Source organism: Electrona antarctica (assembly GCF_951216825.1).
Source record: "Electrona antarctica genome assembly, chromosome: 16".
In the NCBI taxonomy this organism is placed as follows: Eukaryota; Metazoa; Chordata; class Actinopteri; order Myctophiformes; family Myctophidae; genus Electrona; species Electrona antarctica.
Genome location: NC_136797.1, coordinates 11,861,176 through 11,881,213, shown reverse-complemented (window position 1 = coordinate 11,881,213; position 20,038 = coordinate 11,861,176). Strand labels below are relative to the sequence as shown.

At 45.5% G+C, this 20,038-nt stretch overlaps 1 protein-coding gene across 1 annotated transcript in view; it reads left to right on the top strand.

Annotated features, from left to right (window-relative positions):
- nsmfa (NMDA receptor synaptonuclear signaling and neuronal migration factor a) overlaps positions 1–20,038 on the top strand; it is a gene marked incomplete at its 5' end in the record, with an annotated part of 59,532 nt that overhangs the window by 39,340 nt on the left and 154 nt on the right. The window contains 10 exons of the mRNA XM_079525348.1: positions 1,874–1,926; positions 2,694–2,783; positions 7,689–7,819; positions 9,261–9,344; positions 9,849–9,882; positions 10,580–10,650; positions 11,849–11,928; positions 13,528–13,630; positions 17,401–17,476; positions 19,953–20,038. The exon at positions 19,953–20,038 is cut by the window's right edge and continues 154 nt beyond it. Coding sequence (XP_079381474.1) covers positions 1,874–1,926; positions 2,694–2,783; positions 7,689–7,819; positions 9,261–9,344; positions 9,849–9,882; positions 10,580–10,650; positions 11,849–11,928; positions 13,528–13,630; positions 17,401–17,476; positions 19,953–20,038 — 808 coding nt within the window. The remainder of the gene's footprint in view (positions 1–1,873; positions 1,927–2,693; positions 2,784–7,688; positions 7,820–9,260; positions 9,345–9,848; positions 9,883–10,579; positions 10,651–11,848; positions 11,929–13,527; positions 13,631–17,400; positions 17,477–19,952) is intronic.

The following is a 20,038-nucleotide window of genomic DNA, read 5'->3' as shown; positions in this document are numbered from 1 at the left end:
CTACACAAGAGAGGAGAAGGTCACAGAAAGATGGATCACCAGTAGCGACGTCATTATCATGTGCATTGGCATTTGCGTTATCTATACAATCATATCTTATGTAAAATGAAGAAGATTCTGTCAGTACGCATCTATTTGTCTCAGTGGGATGATCTTCGCTATGGTTATGAAGTGTGGGTCATGACCGAAAGAATAAGGTCGCGAATACAAGCGGCCAAAATTAGTTCTCTCAGACGGGTGGCTGGCATCTCCCTTAGATATGGTGAAAGAAGTTCAGTCACGCAGGAGAGACTCGGAGTAGAGCCGCTGCTTCTTCGCCTGGATCTGGTTAGGATGCCTCTGGGGCGTCTCCCTAGGGAGGTCCTTGATGCACGTCCCACTGGGAGGAGACCCCGGGGCAGACCAAGGCGCAGAAGGAGGGATTACGTCGATAGACGTGTAGCGTCTATGGAGTGACGTCACGCTATCACCACTAACCCCGAAAGGGGGCGTATTTAGGGGGGCGGGGAAATTCTGTGAGATAGGCTTATTGTATTGAGGCATCTAAACCAGTGGTTCCCAAAGTGGGGTCCGGGGACCCCCAGGGGTCCCTGAGGGAGTTCCAGGGGGTCCCCTCAGCTAAATGATAGTTTGGAACCAAATGGACCATTACGGGTCTGTATTTCCGAGAGTGTACAAATGTGCAATGTACATTTGTCTCAGAGTTAAATTAACATTGATTTTACAGTATAAATTGGGGGTCCCAGAGATATCAAATCAATAACGGTAGTGCGTCGCACACACCAAGACTGCAGTTCAAAACATTCGAACAGGGACAAACGTTTCCGCTATCCAGCCTTCATCAGTGTGGAGAGTGACTGAATGTAGGTTCCTTTTAAAGGAGTGGTGACATGGTGCAGGTGCACAAAATCACCGCTAATCACCTCACACCCGGTGGGTAATCACAGATTGGGACTGAGACCCATTCACCCATTCACACACACATTCATACACCGATGGTGGCGGAAACCATGCAAGGCACCAACCAGCACATCGGGAGCAATTAGGGGTTCAGTGTCTTGCTCAAGGACACTTTGACAGTAACTATGGGGGAGCCTGGGTTCGAACTGGCAACCTTACGGTTACCATCCAGGCACTCTACCCCTGAGCCACCGCCGCCCCTAATAGTACTGTAGGTCCTATACAATCAAAATGGTTTTGCTACTACTCACTAAAACTCACAAATCGGTACACATCATCTATGGAGTCATAAAATCAACTAATCTACTGTATACCCATGTTCCTATATGCCCATTCCATATACTGTCCACACAAACAACCAAGTAACGGAATAGTTTTGTTTTTTGAAATGATGCCTCTGCAGTCAAATGGCACCAGACTATAGCATAGGACTACTGACATCCATAGGACTACTGACATCCATAGGACTACTGACATCCATAGGACTACTGACATCCAGGACTCACATTATGTGCACCCAGTGAATTCGTTTTAGAAAAACAAGTCTTTCATTCAAACATCACAAATCATACTTCTTTATGAATATGATTAGAGTATGATTCTGAATTCTTTATTCCGGTTTATGACCTTACGTGGTAAAACCCAGAGGGCCATTATTGGTTCTATATGAATTACAGGTACATTTAGTACACACCGTTATGCTAACATGACTTAACTTTACTGTGTACTTGTCTTGTCACTACTGTATCTATGCCCTTCTATAATATCTCTGCGTGCATTGCTTTGCTTTGTTCTTCTTTCCCATCTACCCATTTTTGTGACTGAACCTTTTTCGTTCCTTCCTCTGTCCCCTCTCTCCCTCCCTCCCTCCCTCCCTCTCTCCCTCCTTTCGCTTTGTTTCGCCTTCCCACAGGAACTTCCGGAAGCATCTTCGGATGGTGGGCAGCAGGCGAATGAAAGCACAGAGTGAGTCAAGGATTTGCGTTTGTGTGTCTGACTCTGACTGCGCGTGCGTGCGTGCGTGCGTGCGTGCGTGCGTGCGTGCGTGCGTGCGTGCGTGCGTGCGTGCACAGTACACATGCGTGAATGACTGTGCTCATTTGTATTCTTGCCTGCTCTAAATGATTGTGTCATAACATCATCTGCCATCATCAGTATTCTTGTGATATATTCCTGTTGGATTGCATGGTGATGACCTGCTGCTGCTGCTGCTGTGTTATTATTATTTTATTGTTTGTTGTGCTTCCCAATAAACACTTATACATTTGAAGATATGCCCACTGGAGTGTACGCAAGTGATATGTACAGTATGTCCGTGCGTTTGCTTGAGTGTGTGCAAGAAGGTGGTTTTATGTATTAGATTGATATGATGTGGAGCTTCTTAGGCGAATATAACATTCCGGAGTTTGTATTTTTGCGTGAGAGCATACAGTAATTAAAGTGTGGCAATCGATGGCTTGTGATCTCAACAGTCGCTTTAATGGGTCTGTGGGTGGCCCACTGTGTTTGTCATGCGGTGTGTGTGTGTAACGATGCATGTGTATATTTCGAATGTGTGTACAAGCACTTGTTTGCCGTGCGTGTGTGTTGGAGGTTGGGGTTTTGGTGTGTTTATGTGCCCACGTATTAGCATGTGCAACGGTGGTGGTGGGTGTTTGCAATTGTGGTGGAGAGGAGGCGGCGTGCAGGGCGCCGTTCGTGCGTGATTGTCTCTCCCCCAACTGCACTTATAGCATTTGCTGAGCTTAGATCGAAGAGTTTCAGCCGTTCCTGGAGTGACCCTACCCCTACTGTCAAGACCGAATCGCATGAGTCCAAAGACCGTGAGTCTACACACGTTTACAAGCGCACGCACGCACACACGCACGCACGCACGCACGCACGCACGCACGCACACAGGAAATGAAAAATATACAGTTTTAAGGAGAGAGGTGGTGGAGTTGGCTGCTTTGGCAGACAGTTTGAGGGTCCAATGGAGTTAAGAGGTTTTGTCCAAAGCGTTTTTTTACTACTTTCCATTAGTGTTATTTATGGGAAAAAATAGGTTATGAGGTTTCACCTATAATGACATAGTATAGAGACACCTCAAGTTGTTTAAAATATTCATTTTAGTGTATAGAATTTTCCCTGGATTATCAAATGAGTGTGCACAAAATACTGATATAGTAAATTTGTTATAGTGGCATATATTGCAATGATATTGTGTGCTTGTCAATGCAACCCGAGGCACATGTATCACTTGTGTCACAACTCAGCGGTGTGTCTGTGCATCAGCACGCGCCACTCAGCGGTGTGTCTGTGCATCAGCACGCGCCACTCAGCGGTGAGTTTGTGCATCACCACGCGCCACTCAGCGGTGTGTTTGTGCATCACCACGCGCCACTCAGCGGTGTGTTTGTGCATCAGCACGCGCCACTCAGCGGTGTGTTTGTGCATCAGCACGCGCCACTCAGCGGTGTGTTTGTGCATCACCACGCGCCACTCAGCGGTGTGTTTGTGAATCAGCACGCGCCACTCAGTGGTGTGTTTGTGCATCAGCACGCGCCACTCAGCGGTGTGTTTGTGCATCAGCACGCGCCACTCAGCGGTGTGTTTGTGCATCAGCACGCGCCACTCGGGAACCACACAGAATGAGAATATCAGCCATTCTAGGGCTAGAACTCTCTGCTGTTGATGCAGACAGACTAGTCTACTTGCCAGCCCAATGTGAACCCGGAAATGTTGAGTACACCAAAGTTTTATGTTAGAAATGTTGAGTATGAGCATTTAGAAACTGCCGGATGCTAACTTGTTGAGCAATTTTCATAATTGGCATAATACAGTATGTGACCATACCATTAACAACCTACAGTATAGAAGGCAAAACATGCAAAATGTCATCATGCTTTATGTAGTATGTGACGTGTCAAACTAGGGGGTTTTCATGATGCTGAATCCATTCCAAGCATTAGTTTTGACACTCATTTGGGCTAAAAACAGCCCAAACAACATGTGACATCATCACATGTGTGATGACGGCTATGGCCGTTTTTAGCCCAAGGAGTGTATGTTTTGTGCAAAACTAATGCTTGGAATGGATTCAGCATCATGAAAACCCCCTAGTTTGACACGTCGCATGCTACTTATTAAAGCAGGTTGTTAATGGTATACCATAGGGGCAGCGGTGGCTCAGGGGTAGAGTTTCCCGGATGGTAACCGCAAGGTCGCCAGCTCGAACCCGGGCTCCCCCAGAGTTAGTGTCGAAGTGTCCTTGAGCAAGACACTGAACCCCTAATTGCTCCTGATGTGCTGGTTGGTGCCTTGCATGGTTTCTGCTGCCATCAGTGTATGAATGTGTGTGTGAATGTAATGCACAATCTATGTGAATCGCCTTGGATAAAGGCGCTATATAAATGCACCATTTATATTCTACCTATTATGAAAATTGCTATGCAAGACTTGCAAGTTAGCATGCAGTTTCTACATTCAACATTTCTAACATAAAACCTTGGTGTACTCATGCCTGGGTTCACATTCTGGCAAGTGGACTAGACTCTGTCTCTCTCCCTATGACCGTGGGTCTGTCCTCAACTTTATGATGCTCTCGCTCTCTCTGTGAGTCTGTCTGGTCTGTCTGTCTGTCTGTCTGGGTGCGTGCGTGCGTGCGTGCGTGCGTGCGTGCATGCGTACGTACGTGCGCACGTGCGCACAAACAGACCAGTCAAGGTGTTATGTTGATGCTCTCTTTCTGTGAGTATGTCTTTCAATAGGGGATGACTCAGTCTGTGTGTGTGTGTGTGTGTGTGTGTGTGTGTGTGTGTGTGTGTGTGTGTGTGTGTGTGTGTGTGTATGTGTGTGTGAGTGTTCAGAGAGGCCAGGTGGAAGTTTGTGAGTCAGCGGCTCGGTTTTGTCATTTTGTCTGACGGTGACGTTTTTTATTTATTCTCCACTCTGCATCTTCAGTGCTTTTTGTGTTGAAAGATTGACCTGTCAATGACAATAAAATGCTGTGGTTTGATTCTTATTTCCCCTGTTTCTTTCCTGTTTGTTCCCCAGATGGGAAATGTTTTATTTTATTCTCTCTGAGTGATTCATTGAAATGTTGATCTTTGTTCTTCCCTTCTCTTTTTTCCTCCCCTCATTCAAACTTTGATCTCAAAAGTATACAATTCCTTGTTTTTAGGCAATGAACAACAAACACAACAAACAAGCACATTTATGATGCTTTATAGAATTTACACTTTTCAAGGAACCAAACAAATCCTGCACTGTGCGATCTTTGATAGTCACAGCAGGGCCTGAAACTAATGTGACAGTTTTACTGATTAATTAATACTGCTACGGACCAATATCCTCATCATTTTCGACCACGGTCAAGATCATGGACTTCACAATGCCACACCAGACTTCCCGGTCCTTCATTGGCAACCCCAGTTCCTGCTTAATAATGCATGTGTCCCTGACTCCCTATAACAATAAGACCCGATGATCAGTTTTTAGGCTGGAAAAAAATCACGGCACTCCATCTTTAATGCCTCCAAAAGAGGGTCTATAAAGGACAGTGAGTGTTGTTTGTTTCCAAGGCATATGATTTCATTTAGGTGTGAATTAATTAGGTCTTTATGTACATGTGTCTTTGCAGTCACTGTATTACCCAGGGGTGTTTTTACCATAGACTCAAAGCTCAGTTTAGGCACCTGCACTTTGGAACAAATCAATACGATATACAGTCTAACCCACCCCATACCACCTATAGACTCACTCAGGCCCTGCTGTTGACTTTCAACCATACTGCCTTTGCAGAGCTGATTGCGGTTAAAAAAAAGTCCCCAGACATGGTACAGTACTATACTTTACCATCCCATGTGATGATGGTTTAGTATGTTCAGTATGTTGACTACATGTTCTGTGTGTGAACCTTCGTACTGTGGTCTTTCTGACACCTCTGTCCTTCACTGCCATGATAACCCGCCAATTATCAGCTATCATGGAGGAGTGTGTCTTTCTGTCTGTTTTTTGCCTTCATTTTTTCCCCTTTTTTTAAATCTATAATCATGAATAATTTCTTCACACTCTGTACTCTCTTTCCTCCCCACTGAGCAAAAGACGGCTATTTGACGTGCGTCTAAAAATGTGATAAAAAACGTCTAAAAATGAAAGTTTTTTTAGACGTCTATATCCTACGTCTATTTATGAGCAGGCTACATTAAAACAGGCTCAAAAAAATCGTCAGTGATGTTACCCATGTTTTAAATGGCGAGTTTGTACTTCTGCCCTCTGGGAGAAGATACAAAGAACCAGTGGCGTGCACAGATAGACACTAGGGGGTGCTAGAGCACCCCCTGCCCTTTTGGCAATGTGCCCTTTTGAAAAAAAAAAGAAAAAAAAACTTTGATTTTTCAAAAATAGCAGACCTACAAGCTCATAGCGCGCCACTCGGTGGCGCGCTATGAGCTTGTAGATCTGCTATTTTTCAATAGCTAAAGCATAACATAATGCTAACACCAAAAGGGGTTCCCGCCCAAAATGGATTAAGGCAACCGGCCGGTTCCACGCGCTGCACAAGGTGCCCTTTTTTAACTTGAGCACCTGCCCCTCTAAATGTCTGTGCACGCCACTGGCGGTGGCTCAGGGGTAGAGTGCCTGGATGGGAACCGTCAAGGTTGCCAGTTCGAACCCGGGCTCCCCCAGAGTTACTGTCGAAGTGTCCTTGAGCAAGACACTGAACCCCTAATTGCTCCCGATGTGCTAGTTGGTGCCTTGCATGGTTTCCGCTGCCATCGTTGTATGAATGTGTGTGTGAATGGGTGAATGTAATGCACAATCTATGTAAAGCGCCTTGGATAAAGGCGCTATATAAATGCACCATTTACCATTTAAGTGGAAGTACATCAGATTTAAAAAATAATTTATACCAGCATCAACTAAGATGATGAACGAGGCTCTGAAACAGCAGTAACTGTGTGAGGCTAGATTATCCACATCATGTGTGCAATTGTGTAATGTTGTGTCTTCCTCTGTATTTTTGTTTGTCATTGATGTTTTATGTGTGGCTGTAGCTGGGGTGAAAGCCCAAGACAAATTTCCCTTGTGGACAATAAAGTTTACATTGACCTTGACCTTAGATTAGAGGTTGATTAGCGGTTGTTTAAACGTCTATATATAGACAACCGCTAATCAACGTCTAATCTAAGAATAGACGTCTAAAAAAACGTTTTAGCTGTTTTTTTATCGCATTTTTAGGCCCTTTAGACAAATATTAGACGTCTATGAGACCAAAAAAAGTGGGTCTGTTTTCCCCTCGACGCTGTAACCAATATCTCCCTCTTCCATTTCCATCCCTCTAACCTTCTATAGTTTTCACCCTCCTTCCTTCTCACCGCTTCCCTTCATCCTGTATTTGTGAGTGTCTCTCTTCACTGTGCTCACACGCTCCCCTCTAAATCCCACCTCGGCTTCTTTCTCTTTACACTGTTCTCTAAACCCAACTTCTTTCTCTTCACACTGTCTAAACCCAGCTTCTCTGCTTGAGTCTTCTTTCTCTTTACACTTCGTCTAAACCCAGCTTCTCTGCTTGAGTCTTCTTTCTCTTTACACTGTCTCTAAACCCAGCTTCTCTTTACACTTCGTCTAAACCCAGCTTCTCTGCTTGAGTCTTCTTTCTCTTTACACTGTTCTCTAAACCCAGCTTCTCTGCTTGAGTCTTCCTCGCGCTGACATTATATTATTCACCCTATACCTTTGTACAGGCGGGGAGCTGCAGGCCTCGTGTGGAACCTCGGACGAGGGTGGATGTGACGAAGGTCTGGACTGGGAGGAGGAGAGGGAGATGGAGAGGCTGGCCTGCGAGGGGGATGATTTCATACCTCCGAAAATCATGGTGAGAGACCAATTATATGCAGATGATATAGCACTTATCCACCAGTGTTGATTTCATCGACTAATACTAAAATGAACAATGTTCGTCCTTTATTCACTGTCAAAAAACTAAATGGACACTAAATGAAGCTAAGCTGTGATGACAAAAAAATATATTGACTATTTCGTCAACAAATAAAAACTAGACTAAAATGTTAGGAAGGGACTAGTGGACAAGAGATCCAGTATAAGTCATTTTACACTTGGTTTGAATGCTGAAAATAGCTGATCTACAAGCTTGTAGATCGCCTATTTTCAGCAAGTGTAAAATCAGTCATTAAAACAGCATCAAGGCCCGACAAAATACATTTTAGTCGACTAAATCAACTGTAGATTTAGTCGACTAAATTCTTAGGATATTTCGTCGACTAAAACTAGAGTGTACATTTGTACACTCTCAGAGTGTACATTTGTACACTCTCAGAGTTAAATTAACATTGATTTCACAAAATAAATTGGGGTCCCAGAGATAGAAATGCCATTAAATGGGGGGTCTGTAGACTAATGCATGTCAAACTGGAGGTCATTGAAATTTAAACGGATTGAGAATCACTGCTAGAGCCGTAAAAATCTTCTCTCATGTGGGTCCCCATGGCATATCTTTTCAAATAGGGCTAATTAGTGTCAATTTGGGGGTCCTTGACATGAAATAGTTTGGGAAGCACTGGTGTAGGGGGCATTAAAACCCTGCATAATGTGATGCATATACTCCTCTCTCTGTGTGTCTCTCATCCCTGCCTATCCTAAACCCTGCATAATGTGATGCATATACTCCTCTCTCTGTGTGTCTCTCATCCCTGCCTATCCTAAACCCTGCATAATGTGATGCATATACTCCTCTCTCTGTGTGTCTCTCCTCCCTGCCTATCCTAAACCCTGCATAATGTGATGCATATACTCCTCTCTCTGTGTGTCTCTCCTCATAATGTGATGCATATACTCCTCTCTCTGTGTGTCTCTCCTCATAATGTGATGCATATACTCCTCTCTCTGTGTGTCTCTCCTCATAATGTGATGCATATACTCCTCTCTCTGTGTGTCTCTCCTCATAATGTGATGCATATACTCCTCTCTCTGTGTGTCTCTCCTCATAATGTGATGCATATACTCCTCTCTCTGTGTGTCTCTCCTCATAATGTGATGCATATACTCCTCTCTCTGTGTCTCTCCTCATAATGTGATGCATATACTCCTCTCTCTCTGTGTCTCTCCTCATAATGTGATGCATATACTCCTCTCTCTGTGTGTCTCTCCTCATAATGTGATGCATATACTCCTCTCTCTGTGTGTCTCTCCTCATAATGTGATGCATATACTCCTCTCTCTGTGTGTCTCTCCTCATAATGTGATGCATATACTCCTCTCTCTGTGTGTCTCTCATCCCTGCCTATCCTACACACTAGCTGATCTCCTCCAAAGTCCCCAAGGCGGAGTACGTTCCTACCATCCTCCGAAGAGACGACCCGTCCATCATTCCCATTCTCTATGTGAGTCTAAAGGGCCTTTCAAACGTAACCCTAACCCTATAGTTTTAAATGAGACCTGCGTTTTTGCGCGGAGCACTGGGGAGCAGGTCGCGGTGCGACAACGCAAGCTGTATTTACGTGAAATTGTTGCGTGCGTGCTCGTTTCGTGCACACGCCCGCGACTCACACCACCAGACCTGGATTCTGTTTAGCTTTTTTTTTTACGCTTGCGTTGTCGCAGCCCCTCTTGAGCAGACCTGGAGGAGACCTGTCGTTGATCCAGGCAACAACGCCTGTGTTCCTCGCTTCCTCGACAGACAGACAGACAGACAGACAGACAGACAGACAGACAGACAGACAGACAGACAGACAGTTACGCAAACGCGCACGCACGCACGCACGCACACACGCACGCACGCACGCACGCACGCACGCACTTATCTTCAATTAAATCATTACTGTAGATGCTACAGTAACTCTTGATAAAATGATCCTGTTTTGATTTGATGTCATCTCTTCCATCAGGACCACGAGCATGCTACGTTCGATGACATCCTAGGTAGGTAAAATAAAATGCCTTGCATGCTTGTTTTGATGCTACAATTTAGGCATTTAAGCAAACGCCCTTCATCCAGAGGTGTACGTGTCACTGTGTTGATACAAGCGGGCGCGGGTCCCGTGAAATTTGTTTAGAAATCCAGGTCGTACACACCGCATCTCCACTAGCTAAAGAGTGCATGTGTTGAGCCCCGAAAATAGCAGATCTACAAGCTCTCAACGCGTCGCAGCGCGACGCGTTGTGAGCTTGTAGATCTGCTATTTTCGTTATTTTTGTCCAAAAGTGCCCCTTCAGCACCTTCCTCTCTGACACTCTCTGGTCAATCCACAAACGCGGCCACGCCTCTCGTGCAGAAGACATAGCCATAGATCCTCTCTATAGTCGCCACAGGGGCGACTGTGGCTCAATAGGTAGAGCAGGTCATCCAATGATCCATGGGTCGGCGGTTCGAATCCCGGCTCCTCCTGTCTACAACTCTACATGTCAAAGTGTCCTTGCGGGCAAGACACTCAACCCCAAATTGCTCCCGATGTGCTGGTTGGTGCCTTGCATGGCTTCCGCCGCAATCGGTGTATGAATGTATGGGTGAATGTAATGCACAATCTATGTAAAGCGCCTTGGATAAAGGCGCTATATAAATGCACCATTTACCATATATATATCTCTCTTTCTATGTATTTTTCTTTCCTTCCCACAGAGGAGATTGATAAAAAGCTCACAGCATACAGGAGAGGAAGCAAGTTTTGGAGAATGCTCATCTTCTGTCAGGTGAGTAGAAAAACAGGGGAAAACTAGAAAAAGTGCCCTTCTGGGCACAGGAGGATAGGACTGTGTGAGATGTTTGACAAAATGTTTAGGAGTAATATAAACATGTTTGCCTTTGATGGCAATTGGATGATTTGAGGCATTTTGTTCCAAAAATGTGTTTTTGTGTTGCAAAAATCAACCTGTTGGTGGCGCTATAACAGGCCAATGTGAAAAGGGTGGGATATATTCCTCAGCCTAGTAAGAAAATGTGTGAAAGATTTCACGTAAGTTGCATGCTGCGTTCATGATTTAAGGCTTTTGTTCAAAACGGGGCAATCTTGCAAACTGTGAAAGCCAATTATAGCCAATCAGGATGGAATATGAAATATCGGACAGATTTGAGCACATGACCATAGAGATACTGTGTAACGATTTGTGAGATTTTTGGACAGAATCTGGAGGAGTAATATAAAAAAATGTGTTTTACAAAAGTCGGCCTCCTGGTGGCGCTATAAAAGGCAGATGCGGAAAATGCAGGTCAAAGGTTTGTCCTTGGCCTCTAGGGAGTGTGCATGCAACGTTTCACGCAGATCGGTGCAGTTTTAGGTAAAAAATGTGAAAAGCTGCCTCATGGTGGCGCTATAACAGGCCGTTCTGGAAAATGCGGGGCAGAGGTTCATCGTTGGCATCCAGGGAGTGTGTGTGCAAAGTTTGGCATCGACCGGGTTAACGGTGCCGGAGATTAGCTGGTAACAGACGGACGGAAGGACACACACACACACACGGACACACACATGGACGGAGTGCAAAACATACTCTCTCCCCATGCCTTCGGCCTGGTGGAGACAAAAAGACAAATAGAAAATACTTGGTGAATGTTTAAATCATGCCAATAACAAACAAAGTCTATCTGTCTTTAGAGCCTCTCATCCTGTGTGCCTGTAATATGCAAAATAATAAAATGCATCCACGCTAAGGAAATGCGCTAAGGGCAAAGTGATGCAACACAGGGCCACTGGTGGAAGTAAAAGTATCAATACTAGGGTAGGTACCCTCACAAAAAACATGCAGTAATCCTGGTCTCTAAACTGTGTGTGTGTGTGTGTGTGTGTGTGTGTGTGTGTGTGTGCGTGTGCGTGTGCGTGTGCGTGCGTGCGTGCGTGCGTGCGTGCGTGCGTGCGTGCGTGCGTGCGTGCGTGCGTGCGTGCGTCACATATAGGGAGGTCCCGGTCATCTCTATCTGCTGAAGAATAAAGTGGCGACGTTCGCCAAAGTGGAGAAGGAAGAGGACATGTGCCAGTGAGTTACCGCTGAGATTTCAGAAACCTTTCCTTTGCCAGATATCTGAATGAATATGATTATTTTATGAATATGATTATTTTCCTCAATAAATCATATTCACTATAACAGTGGTTCCCAAAGTGGGGTCGGGGGACCCCCAGGGGGCCTTCGTCAGTGTCAGAATGACTAATTCTGACACTGACGAAGGCCTGCGCGCCGAAACACGTTTGTCTGGTATGACTATGGCTGCTGCGGATCATCTCCATTATTAAACAAGACTCTTACTACAGTACGACTGAGAGTGCGGATTTTATTCTCTTTCTATGTTTCTATGCACCCAGCACACGCCTGAACCTTTAAGACTGTCTGAGTTGAGCGAGCCTTTTCCCTTGAAGTGAAATTATCAAAATAAGAACATTATAATGGTGTGTAAAACAGAAAATCTAAAGTTTGCCAGTTGGACAAGACCAAGTCTTTGAAAGGGCCTTTCTGTGTGGAGTTTGCATGTTCTCCCCGTGTCCCCTAGCCCTTTCTGAAACCAGTCCCTTGACTTGAAGTGCTCTCGGGAGGTTCCCTCGTCAGAAAGTGCCCCTCCAGCTGAATCAAGTTCCATTGATTAGGGTGCTGGGTATAAAAAACTGTTTGGAAATACACTCGCCCTCCTTGTGCAGAAACAGGAAACAGACACCATTCGTTGCCATGGTTACCATCACGCAATTGTGTTACCTGTTATTTTGTTTGTACAGTTATATTGCATTTTATCGTGTATGTTTGTGACATGTGGATTTCATTAATATGGAAAAAGGAAATACAGCGTGTCAAAAATGACATGTCATATACATCCATGGTGTTTATAAATCATAAGTTGTTTTGTTTGTGTGGTTTCATAACTTTCATTTATCGTTTTTTTCACGGTGGGGTAAATAAAGAGCCCTTGTGAACATCAGTTGGAGTGTTGTCTATTCTGCATCAGATGAAGATTGTTTAGGAGGAGTTTATTTATCATTTATTTGTGGTGGTACTTACATTTGTAGGTCGCGTTTTCCATGCGGACAGAGAACAGGGCTGCACAAGGCAATCGAGTCTAGATCGGCACAGACTCGCTCTTGAGGGCTTTATAAGCCACTTCCACTCAAGGCTGCTTGGTTTCGGACGACACTTAATATGGCGCAGCCTCGCGTGAACGCGCATATCGAGGGCAAGTGTGTAGAGCGAGTGGCGAGGAGCTGGTTTCAGAAAGGGGGCTAGGGTAGGTACCCTCACAAAAACATGCCGTAATCCTGGTCTCTAAACTGCCTCCCCCTGGCCAGCCGGGGCGCCTGATGGAGGGGAAAGGAACTGGTCGGAATAACGTGTTCCTTCCACGCGCTACGTCCGGCTGGGGAAACTCTCCCCTGTCAGGTGAAAAGAAGCAGCTTGGACTCCTCATGCATAGAAGGAAGCCCCCCCAGGTTGGCAGAGGAAGTGTAGTGCTCAGGATTACATTAGATAATTGACACTGGGTGAAAAAATGGGTTGCAAAATTGTGGGATAAAACATTTATATATAAAAAAAAAGACCAAGTCTTTGCCACGGACACGTGTTGGTGACCCCTGCTTGGTGTGTCCACTCACACAGGTTCTGGAGGAGGCTTAGTCGCTTCATGAGCAAAGTCAACCCAGAACCAAACATCATCCACATCATGGGCTGCTACGTCCTGGGCAACCCCAATGGAGAAAAGGTATGCAACACACTCACGCACGCACGCACGCACGCACGCACGCACGCACGCACGCACGCACGCACGCACGCACGCTTTCCATAAATGTGCGGGCCCTGCAGGTTATAGGCAACCTGGCCTGGCAAAAATAAGCACATTTACCTAGTTGGAAAATTATTTTGTTCAGGGGACACTTTGTATGACGCTTTGTCACAGAAGCGTAAATCAGTCTTCGTACTTCATCATAATCACTTTGTCATTTCATACAGTATAGCTCCCAATTGTCTCTTTCCATTAATGCCTCCTGTCTCCCTCCCCTGTCTTCCTGGTTTCCTGCTCACTAGCTGTCACTTTGCTCTCTGTGATAATCTCTTAATATTCTCATTCTCAGCCGTCCCTCTTGCTGTGTATATCTCATTCTTTCTCTTCCCTCTCACTACCCATCTATTTCCCACTGCGTGTCTGTTATCTCATTCTTTGTAGCTCTACTTGATTTGGCTGGGGTGTACAAAGGCCAAGAGCCTGTAATGGGGGTTATAATGCTACACCTTTTTCCACTTAAGAGCCACACTTAAGAGACAGACAGGCATGTACGGACACACACACACGCGCGCGTGCACAGTCGCACACGCACACACACACACACACACACACACACACACGCGCACGCACAGTCGCACACGCACACACACAATACCCCCATAGGGTTTTGTGAACCTGTCTGTTCCATTCATGTTTGCCAAAGTGCTTTGCTACATCAAACGATGCTCTTTGTAGTTGTTTGCAGATAAGAGTCAGTCAGACTGACAGAGGGAGAAAGAAAGAAAGAAAGAAAGAAAGAAAGAAAGATAGCAGCGAGGAGACATGGCAAGCTGTCCTTCTCACCCATTGAGATGCATAAATGACGGGATTTCTCCATACTATCATTTCAGTAGCAAGACCTTCAAAATGTCTTCTAAATCTATAGTCAACCAGGCCTGCAGTAGGATATGCACCGGACAAAATGTGCATGACATTAATTCAATAAACTAGAAATACGGTAAGACTATGGCGATTAGTATTATTGCCATCACCTGGGTGGCTCAGATTTTCCAGAAGTTAAACACACCAAACGCCCGGGGGTATTTGTAACCATTAAATCAGGACGCCCAGCGATTTGTTTATTCAGGACCTAAAGCACACCACGAGCCTTGGCTAAATGACTCCACCCGCGCCCTCAGACGCCTCAGCAGACGCGCTGAGCGAAAATGGCGCAAAGACAAACTCCATGTCTCCCTGGACATCCTACGAGGCTGTCAGTGTCTCTCCGACTACCAAAAAGCAGTGAAATCTGCCAAATCCTCCTACTACTCCAATCTCGTCACCATTAACAGCCATACACCCCAAGTTCTTTTTAATATTTTCAACGCCCTCACTAAACCCGCGATGCCCCTCCAATTGTCCCATCCCTTGCCCTCTGCACTAATTTTCAATCATTTTTTATTACCAAAATCTCTGACCTTAGGGCAACCCATTCACTTTTGACCCACGACCCTGACACCCCATCCAGTCTTGCCACTTTCTCCCAGTTTGAACCCATAACTCTCTCTGCTCTCACAGACGTGGTCATGCGACTACGCCCATCAAATTGCCCCTCTGACAGCATTACACCCAGGCTTCTTAAAGAGGTTTTTGGTGCTGTTGGCTCCAGCGTCCTCCTCCTCATTAACTCCTCCCTCACTTCCGGATCTGTCCCTCGCACCTTATTACTGAAAAAGACCAATCTTGATGCTTCCATCCTGTCAAATTTCAGACCCATTTCCCAGCTCCCTTTTCTTTCTAAAGTCTTGGAGAAAGTCGTATATTCTCAACTACAGTCATTTTTATTGTCCCACGGTCTGCATGAGAAATTTCAATCTGGATTTAAACCTGGCCATAGCACAGAGTCAGCCCTTCTCAGAGTTCTCAACGATCTAATTTTAACAGCCGACTCTGGTACCCCTGCCGCCTTAGTGCTCCTCGATCTCTCAGCGGCTTTTGACACAGTTGACCACAAAATTCTGCTATCACGATTAGAACACCAGGTTGGCATTTCAAGCTCCGCCCTCACATGGTTCCAGTCCTATCTGTCAGACAGAACCTTCTCTGTCCACCTAGGGGAATTTGCGTCACCTCCGGCCCCCCTCTCCTGTGGAGTGCCCCAAGGCTCCATACTGGGTCCCATTTTATTCCTACTTTATGTGCTTCCCTTAGGACCAATACTGGCAAAACACAACATGGCCTTTCACTGCTACGCTGACGATGTCCAAATTTATTTCCCACTCAAAACCAACTCCAGTCTTTCCTCAACTGCCTTCACGACGTCAAGTCTTGGATGGACATGAACTTTCTCACCCTAAACGAAAAGAAAACTGAAATAATCCTTTTTGACAACCATTCCACCATATCCTCTAGCCCCCTGGGTGCGCTAAATTCCAACATCCACCCCTCTTCCAGAAATCTCGGTTTTATTTTTGATAAAGATTTTAAATTCAATAAACAAATCACCTCAGTCGTTAAATCCAGTTTTTTCCAACTCCGAGTCATTGCAAAGATCAAATCCAACCTCCCCCCTAAACAGCTGGAGATGGTTATCCATGCCTTTATAACTTTTAGACTAGACTACTGCAACTCCCTGTATACTGGCATCGACCAGGCTTCACTCAGGTGCCTACAACTTCTCACTGGCACTAAAAAACGGGACCATATCACTCCAGTTCTCGCCTCCCTCCACTGGCTCCCGGTTAAGTTTAGAATTGATTTTAAGGTTCCTTTATTTGTTTTTAAAACACGACATGACCTCTCACCCTCCTACCTCTCTGACTTAATTGTACCCTACGTCCCACTCAGAGCTCTACGATCTGCGGACCAGCTGCTGCTGGTCGAGCCTACGACCAGCAAGAGAAGTAGGGGTGACCGTGCCTTTGCGGCTGCGGGCCCCAGGCTCTGGAACGCACTGCCTTTCACCATCAGATCTGCCCAGTCGATCAGTGTTTTTAAATCCCTACTCAAAACCCATCTTTTTATTTTATTTTTATTGTTGCTCTTTGTCAACGTATGTTATTGTTATCTTTTCTTAGAATTGGACGGAATGATTTAGATCAAGAGTTATTCACGTTTTAAGATTTTCGGTCTCATCGGCTAAAATGGAGGGGAACATTTTCAATGACGTCCCAACCTCCCAGCCTGTGGAAGCGATGCGATCGATTTTGATATCAATAAATCTCCGTCCTTTTATTAATACTCCCTCCAGAGCGTTGGGCGTTACTAAGTGACAGAACGGAGAACTCCGTCCTTGCCGCTCGTGGCGGGTTAAGCTGCGTATGTGTTCAACAACACAGCCAGACCATGCAAAATAACATTGACAGCTATGAGTATGAGGTGACAATACAAGCTTGCCCAGCACAGCAATGGTTGCTAAACTATTTGTAGCTTTAAAGTCCATCCTCAACTTGTCCTCACTGTCACTGGATAAATGTATTTCACTGCGGAAGGAGTCAAGGACTGAGTTAGATTCATTGTTATCTTGGTGTGTGCGCGTGTGTGCGTGTGTGTGCGTGTGTGACGCTGTTACTTGTACCCCTGAAGGGTGTGTGGGTATTTGTCCGGGATTTGCTGATTGCACTCTGTACAGCACCTTGTAAATATTTGTGTCCTTGTATTGTATCTCTTATGTGGACATATATAAATGATTAAAATGTGTGTGTGTGTTGTGTGTGTGTGTGCGTGCGTGCGTGTGCGCGCGCCTGCACTTTCTTATCTTGGTCCTACAGCTGTTCCAGAAACTGAAGAACCTGATGAGGCCTTATTCTGTTGAGTTCGAGTCACCGCTGGAGCTGTCTGCTCAGGGTAGGGTGCATACGCGCACGCACGCACGCACGCACGCACGCACGCACGCACGCACGCACGCACGCACGCACGCAATATGAACTTGGAACAACACATTTAGCTGACAGCAGTCTTCAAAGCAACCACTAGATGATGCTAAATACTCTTTTCCTTGACAAACATTAAATTCCCATTGACAATGAAAGGAGAATTTACGTGTGTGTCTGAGCAAATCGACACGTTACGTCATGATGATGTACGATGATAAGAAGTGCGCCCCTCACTCCAGCTTTTAGTGTATGTTCACAAACTTTGTACACAAACATTAAATTCCCATTGATGGACAATGAATGGACAATTTTACGTCATAGTGTCTGATGATGTCACAGTGTACGTCATGATGATGTACGATGATAAGGGGTGTGATTTTTGAGGGGCCCTCCTATATACAGCTTTTGTCCTCACACGTCTCAAGATTTGCCATTGACAATGAAAGGGAAATTCAGGTCAAATGTCCGCTAAATCTTGTCACGGTGGCACAGTCGGTAGTGCTGTCGCCTCACAGCTAGAAGGTCCTGGGTTCGATTCCCGCTGGGGACGATGTGGGCGTTGGGGGTGTGTTCTCTCCTCCGTGTCATCAGTGCCCATACCCGAAGGCGGGGTTGGCGAAAGGGCCTTTCTGTGTGGAGTTTGCATGTTCTCCCCGTGTCCCCTAGGGTAGGTACCCTCACAAAAAACATGCAGTAAAACATGCATCAAACACTCTGATGCTGTTGTAGACCCCCTCGTTCCTGCAGCCCCCAGATACAAACATCCTTGTCCCGATGATGGTGCACAGAGTGATATGATGAAGTATAGGTGCTATGTATGTCATTATAGTATCCAGTCAGCTTGGAACAACCTAGATGGATAAACATGACCTTCACCAACAACACACAGGCTGAGTGGCAGCTCCTCTCCTCTCTGGAACAGCCTGGATATTTTTAACATCCAATCCAATGTTTGGTGTTTTAAGCATTGTGTTATACTTTAACTATTGAAAAATAGCAGATCTACAAGCTCATAGCTACGAGCTTGTAGGTCTGCTATTTTTGAAAAATCGCGAAAATGAAAATATATATTCTTTCAGAGCGAACATTTTTTCTTTTTTTTTTTAATGTTTTTTTTGTGGCTTTCGCCTTTATTTTATATTTTTATGGAGGGACAGACAGTAGGCTGACAGGAAATGGGGAGAGAGATGGGGGGAAGACATGCAGTAAAGGCCGTCGGGATCGGGAGTCGAACCCGCGGCACACTGCTAGACTGGATTACCAGCCAAGGAGCCTGGACCACTGAGCCATGGCCCAGGCCAGAGCGAACATTTTTTAACTCAAATCTTTGCTTCTGGGGGGTTCCGTGGAACAACATTTTCAGACGGGGGTCCGCGGCCAATTACACATAATTGTTGGGGTCCTTGAGCACCACTGACATAGAAACATTGGTTTTTCAGAAAACTGTCAGGATTTAGAAGACATTTGTAGAATCGACGTCAGGTCTAAATGGGTTAAGATTATTGTGACGCTGAATCCCTATGGTACCTCTCCAAGGACCCCTGGGGGTCTGTGGACCGGACCCCAGGGGGCTGAATCCCTATGGTACCTCTCCAAGGACCCCTGGGGGTCTGTGGACCGGACCCCAGGGGGCAATGTGTTTGTTACTTACAGTACTTACTTACTTACTTACTTACTTACTTAACCCATTTTGACCTGAGATCAGATTCTAAAAATGTCTTCTACATCCTGACAGTTTTCTGAAAAAGCTATGTTTCTATGGGCCGATTCATACTCCTATTTTACCGCTGTTTCGGCGCTGTAGTGCCGAAATAATTTCGGCTCGTCAGAAATTTTCAGTAGCACCGAAGAGCCGACTTTAGGACGGTACCCGCCCCCCCGAACCTCAAATGACGTCACATTGTAGGCTCTACAGCGCCGAACCGACTTTTATTCGGCTTTAAAATAGGAGTATGAATCGCGCCTAAGTCAGTCGTCAGTCATTTTGCGCTATGAGCTTGTAGATCTACTATTTTTCAATAGCTAAAGCATAGCATAATGCTAACACCAAAAGGGGTTCCCGGTTAATCCTCCTTGTTCCCGGTGGAACATAAGGCTGTGACTACCTGCTTCCATCTGGTCCTATCCTGTGCAGCATGTTGTGCCTAATCGCCCCATGTCAGATTTGCCATCTTCAGTTCTGAGGTCACAGTTCCCCGCCAGGTTGTTTTTGGCCTCCCTTGTTTCCTCTTTCCAGGTGGGGTCCATCTTAGGGCTACTTTAGGAATGCTGTTCTGATCCATTCGAAGGACATGTCCGAGCCATCTGAGCCGTCTCTGTTTGATGTCCAGTACCACATTGTAACAGTGTGTCTTTAGGTACAGGTCCTCGTTGGTGTGTTTGTGTTTGTTACTTTATGGATCATTAAAAAAAAATTCCCTCTCTTGTCCCGTTCCACTATATTCCAGGCAAAGAAGTGATCGAGAAGTATTTCGATTTCCGCCTCTACCGACTGTGGAAAACAAGGCAACAATCCAGACACCAGGACTACGAG